Raw genomic sequence first — 6,381 nt, forward strand, 5'->3', positions numbered from 1 at the left:
GGGAGGAAGAAAAGGAGGAAGGGAAGGAGGGAAGAAGGAAAGGAAGGAGGGAGTAAGGGAGGGAGGAGGGAAGGAAGGGAGGGAAGGAAAGGAAGGAGGAACAAAGGAAGGGAGGAAGGGAGGGAAAAGAGAAAAAAGAAGAAAATAAGCATTTATTAAGCACCTATGAGGTAAGCACTTTACAAATATTATTTCATTTGAGCCTCACAATATATGTTATTGTCTCCATCTTACAACTAAGGAAATTGAAACAGAGACAAAGGTTAAGTGCCTAGGGTCACACAGCTACTAAGGTGTCTGAATCTGCAACAAACTCAGGTCTTTCTGACTCCAGCCTTCTATATCCACTGCCTCACCTAGCTGTCTCCCCAACCAACAGCACAGCTGAAAGAACCCAATGGCCTCCTAATGTCTTGACATTCATTTAACTGAATGCATGTAGGGGCGCTGGTTTAAATTAAAACTGGTCTCCTCACTTCACAGTCCCATCTCTTATGTCCTGGCTAAAGAACTAACTAAGAGGTCAGGCTGCTGCTGGCATCTCAAGAGAGGTAATTAGCCTCCCTTATCATCACAGGGATGGTATTATCCCTACAAAGTGGGTATGATGATAATACTCTTCCTGTCCACCTCACAGAGTAGTTAGGAGGGGCTATATTATTACTGAAAGCCCTGCAGCCACCATCAAGCAGAAGACACCCCGGGGAGAAGGGGGCCTTCCACTCCCAGATGCCACTAACACTAGCTGCCACCTCCAGGAAGTGTAGGCCCAAGAGCCCTAGGAACAGTTGAACCATCTTCCTCCCCCACCTCCTGCAGCCAACGTCCAGAGGAGCAGCCTTTGCAGGGATGGAACCTGACTACTTCCTCTGCAAATGCTGAGCCTCCCTCCCCACCCCCCCCCCTCCACCTCCTCAGCAGCCACAGCAACGGAAGAACCAAAAAAAAAAAAAAAAAGAGTCCTCCCCACTAAAGTCCTTAGTACCATCATCAACAGATAGACTTTTATTAAAAAAAATGGCACAATGAAAAAGATTCAATACTATTCATGTTGCTGCTTGTTCCTCCCTAAGAGCCACCAGGCCTTTCCAATTTACTTGCAGCTGGAACCTTTCATATAGGTTGCTTTGCCCCATCCTACCCCCATGAGAATGTGAGCCCCTTGAGAGCAGAAAGCTCTCTTTCTTTTCAGTTTTTATCCCTAGAGCTTAGCACCAAGCTTGGACCACAGTAAGTACTTAATTAAATGCCTTTTTTGCCCATTCTTTCCTTACTATAGTTATCATTCTATTAACAACAAATCATATTTCTATAGCTTGTTAAGGTTTAGGGAGAACTATCCTGGGCTTGAATTTTATTAAACCCATTTTACAGATGATGACACTGAGGTTCAATGACCTAGACAGAATCATGCTGTAGCCAGTGAGTATCAGAACTAGGATTTAAAACACGGACCTTCATACTAAGACAAAAGCTCAAATAAGTTACCAAATGAGGTGACAGATGGAAAGTGCTGAATAAATATTAGCTTAAAACCACAAACACACCTAATGGGGCCTTAGGCCTAACCCCATACAGACCTAGTTCCTCATTAACCAAACCTTGTGACCACTCCCAGGAAACAACAAGGAACTGAGTCAGTGGCTAGTGGGAGGGGGTGGAGGTGGAGGGAGAGGTGTTGGGGAAAGACAAGGGAGATACTTCAGATTTATGTGACTTCAGACAAGTCACAGCCTCTCAGAGTTTCAGCTTCCTCACTGAAAACACAGGGATGAAAATACTTACCATATGTGGTCAAGTAAGAAGGATGACAATTACTCTATCTTAACTTTTCAAAGCCTCAATTGCCTCATCTGTAAAACGAGGGTGAACACTTGCCCAATCTCCCTTAGGTGTTATGAGGAAAATACTTGCGAATCCTTTTTTTAAGAGCCCTACAGAAACATGAGTCAATGTTAGGGTTTCAGGAGCATGGCCTGTTCTCAAAGGTCACTTTAGATCATGCCAAATGGTACCAGTTTGTAGATGGAAGGCAACAGTAGGGGAGGGGTGGAGGAAAAGGGGTAGCTTCCCCAAAGCCTGTTGTGTAACTGGAAGGGGAAGGAACCCTTGCCAAAAGCCAAGGTTACACCAGCACAAGCAGGAGGGTCCCAGCACCAGCCCCGTTCTTACCTGGCTCTGGAGCTCACTCTGCTGCTTAAGACGCAGGTTCTCAGGAGTGTCCGCCACCATTGTGAATGACTGCTTGGGGTAGTGTCTGTAAAACAAAGGGGGGGGATGGTGGGCATCCTCAGAGGAAGAAGAAATGGGGAAACCTCGTTCCCTTATCCTTCCTAACCCAAAGTCATCTGTATTATCCTCTTCCAGTGTCCTCTTACACCATTACCACTCTTAGGCAATCTCTCTCCTCACACTCCTTGTTGTTCATCAGTCATACCCAACTCTTTGTGACCCATTTGGGGGTTTCCTGGCAAAGTTAGTGGAGTGGTTTGCCATTTCCTTCTCCAGCTCATTTTTACACATGAGGAAACTGAGGTGAGTAGGGTTAAGTGACTTGGCCAGGGTTACACAGTGATTTGCCATTTCCTTCTCCAGCTCATTTCACACATGAGGAAATTGAGGCAAGTAGGGTTAAGTGACTTACTCAGGGTCACACAGCTTTTATGGGTCTGAGGTTAGATTTGAACCCAGGAAGACAAGTCTTCCTGACTCCAGGCCAAGCACCCTATCATCCACTATGCCACCCAGCTGTTCTCTATCAACTGGATTATTTCAATAGCCCTGAGTCTGTTTCCCTGCCTCAAGCCTCTCTCCATTCTATCCTATCCCCTACTTAGCTGCCTAATCGATCTACCTAAAGCACAGGTCGTCCCATGAAATCCCTCTATTCAATCATCTCCAGGGACTTCCTGTCATCTCCTGGACCAAACCTAAATTTCTGTTTGGCTTTTAAAGCCTTCCCTAACCTGGCCCCCTGCCAACCTTCCTTTCCTCTAATGTTCTCCCTCCTAATGTCAAAATGATTCCTTCAAAATCCCACCTGCAAGAAGCTTTTCCCAATCCCCCCTTTAATGCTAGTGTCTTTCCCCACTTTTCATTAGCTCCAATCTGTCCTGTCCCTAGTTTCTCTGTAGCTAGTTGTGTGAAGTCTGTCCCTCCCTAGAGATAATGAGCTCCTTAAGTAAAGGGACAGTTTTTGTCTTTCAGCATAACTCTTACACTTACTTACCATAGTGCCTAACACCTGGAAAGTGTTTAATTAAATGCTTGGTGACCTGACTCCCAAGATCAACCAAAAAGCATTATTAAACCTGGGGCAACTAAGTGTCATGGTGAGGAGAGCTCTGGGGCTGGAGTCAGGAAGACCCAAGTTCAACTCGGACCTCAGACACTGGGCAAGTCACTTGAGCTGTTTGCCTCAGTTCCTTCATCTGTTAAATGGGGATAACAACAGCACCCACCTCCTAAGGTTGTTGCAAAGTTCAAATGAGATAAAAAGCTCTTCACACAGTACCTGGCACAGAACAGGCAATATAGAAATGTTAGCTATTATTGGGTTTTTTTTAATAGGTGGCAGGCACTATGCTAGCTGATTGGAATGAAAAGGAAATAATGCCTGCTTACATTCTATAAAGCAGGGGTTCTGAACTTTTTTGTGTTGTAGATAAAGCTACCTATAGACCTCTTCTGAGAATTATGTAGTTATTTTTTAATTCATAATTGAAGGAAATGTTAAATTTCAGTTGCAGATTAGTAGGAAATAAAGATTTTTTTCCCCCTAAGTTAACTACCCACATGAGGCCTCATTGATCCCTGGTTAAGTACCCCTGCAATAGGAGACTATATGACATAAACTCATCTATGCACAGAATAAATACAAAGAAAACACAAGGTAGTCTGGGAGGGGAGAAGGGAAGAGAAGTCAAGAAAGGCTTCTGCAGGAGTTGGTCCACTGGAGGTCAGTCTGGAAAGAAGTAAGTGCTTTTCAGAGATGGTGATGAGGAAGCACATGACAGAAACAAGAGTAGATAGTGTTTACACAGCACTTTAAGGTTTGCAAAGAGCTCCTTCTCATTTGCTTCAAGGCATGGGCGATGGCCAGTGCGCTAAGGCACAGTGAGAAGAGATGGAGATAACATGTGCAAAAAGCAACAAGGTCAGTCTCACTGGACCAAAGAGCCTGGAAAGGGGAATCATGTACAACTAGGCTAAAAAAGTAGGGGGAACAAGGTGGGTAGGTGGTGCAGTGAATAGAGCATTGGCCCTGGAGTCAGGAGGACCTGAGTTCAGATCCAGCCTCAGACACTTAACACTTATTACCTGTGTGACCTTGGGCAAGTCACTTAACCCCAACTGCCCTGCTTTCCCCCCTCCAAAAAGAAAAAAAAAGTGGCGGGGAGGGTGGGTCAATTGCCTGGGCTTTAAAAGCCAAACAGAGGAGTTCATCCTGGAGGCAATAATAACTAGGGAGCCATGAGAATTTACTGAGGGGCAAGGGGAGTAACATGGTCAGGGCTGTTCTTAAGGTAAATAATTTTGATTAAATGTGTGAAGAGGTCAGGGAGACCAAGCAGCAGGCCACTGCAATAAAGAGACCAGGTGAGAGGAGATGAAAGCCTGAAGTATGCCTGTGTAAGGAGTGAGAAGGGGTCTGATGCATGAGATGTTATGGAGGCAGAAATTCAGCTAGTACTTAGAGACGTGTGAGGACGTGAGGAGCCAAGAATAATGCCTATGTTAATATCCCAGGGCAGCGAAATGGTACAATGGTTAAACACTAAGCCTAGCATCAGGAAGACTCATCTTCAACATCAGGCCTCAGATACTTACTGACTGTATGACCCTGGGCAAGTCACTTCATGCCCCCCCTTTGCCTCAGTTTCCTCATCTGTAAAATGAACTGGAGAAGGAGATGGCAAACCACTCCAGTATCTCTGCCAAGAAAATACCAAATGAAGAGCTGGACCCAACTGAACAACAACTAATATCTCAGCCAGTCCTTACCCACCAAGGCCTTCCTTATACTCTGTTGATCAGCCACAGTTTGAACCAAGGCTGGCTTTCCCTCATCCTGTGTATCTCCTTCACCGATACCTCAGTGTCCTCAGGCAAACTCAGCTTATCATCAGTCTGAGACAAATGACACTGGAAAAGTCCATCTACCCCCACAACTAAAATTTGTATTCCTGAGCCAGAGAGAAATTCTTTGGGGTTATGGAAACAGGATGGGGTATAGAGAGAGAGATACGTATGTGCATGTGTGTATGTGTATATATGCATGTGTATGTGTGTATATGTATAGATACAGAGGTATACATAGATAAAGATATAAAGTACAGTTGATGTTAGAAACTGAGGAATTGTGAGAATAGAAGACCTAAGTGGGAGAGCTGGTGTTGATGTTTCTTAGGCCACACAAACTTGGACACACAAACTTCTCCAAACCCCAGTTTTTTCATGGGGGTGATAAAACTGATACCACTGACCTCACAGGGTTAATTTTGAGGAAAGTACCATATAAACTACTGTAAATGTGGATCTATCATCATCATCATCATCATCATCATCATCATTATTCCCAAAACAGAAATAGTTAACCATGTGCCAAAGGCCAGGCAAACACAACCCAACTCTCCATGCTAATCCCAGATGACGTGCTCCTCTATTGCTGAAACCGATAAATGACCAAACCCTCCATTGTCCCCAGTGGTTTCCATGTCATACACGCCCCCCCACCCCATTCCTACCCTCTGCCTAGAACAGGCAGTTCCCATAGTGGAGTGAAGAAAGAACAAGCCTGAGAGGTCTATGTAAGGGGAACTGATAGCAAAGTCAAGGGATGAATCCTGAGAGAGCTGGTAGGGTGAACATGACAATCAGCCCCATCAGGCTGTGTGCACCTGGTCTCTAGCCACTGGACAGCCCGGGCCCAAACAGAGCAGCTCTATTCTATGCTGCCGGGGACCTCTAGAGTAGGACATTCCCTCTTTGCATCCACTGGACCACAAAAGAGGAGGAGTATCTGAGGGGAACTCTTAAGAAGAATTTCCTTGCACTGAGAGACTGGAACAGGATAAAGCTGCAAAGTCTTTTCTTGCGATGGTTTTAGGATGCATGTGGGTGGGGAGGGTGGTACATTTTTAAACATAGAAGAGCCTCATTTGGCTAGATAGGGTGAAATTTGGAAAAAGGGGAAAGGACCCCTTTGAGGGCTGGCTCATCTCACCTTACAGTCTTTGTGCCCAAGACTTCTGTGTGTATTCAGAGAGGAGGAAGGAGGGTTGGAAGCTATCACAGAGAAAGCCTGGACTGCATTTGTTATAAGGTGGTAGTGGTGGTGGTGGTAGCGTGTGTGTGTGTGTGTGTGTGTGTGTGTGTGTG

General features: G+C 45.3%; 1 protein-coding gene across 1 annotated transcript in view; it reads right to left on the reverse strand.

Annotated features, from left to right (window-relative positions):
- The window catches only part of LASP1 (LIM and SH3 protein 1), a 65,352-nt gene that overhangs the window by 37,865 nt on the left and 21,106 nt on the right, over positions 1–6,381 (reverse strand). The window contains exon 3 of the mRNA XM_069074302.1: positions 2,173–2,257. Within this exon, the coding sequence (XP_068930403.1) occupies positions 2,173–2,257 (85 nt within the window). The remainder of the gene's footprint in view (positions 1–2,172; positions 2,258–6,381) is intronic.

This window comes from Petaurus breviceps, unplaced genomic scaffold (genome assembly GCF_028583685.1).
Source record: "Petaurus breviceps papuanus isolate PSGF00001 unplaced genomic scaffold, PetGlider_PUasm1.0 90887, whole genome shotgun sequence".
NCBI classification, from domain to species: domain Eukaryota; kingdom Metazoa; phylum Chordata; class Mammalia; order Diprotodontia; family Petauridae; genus Petaurus; species Petaurus breviceps.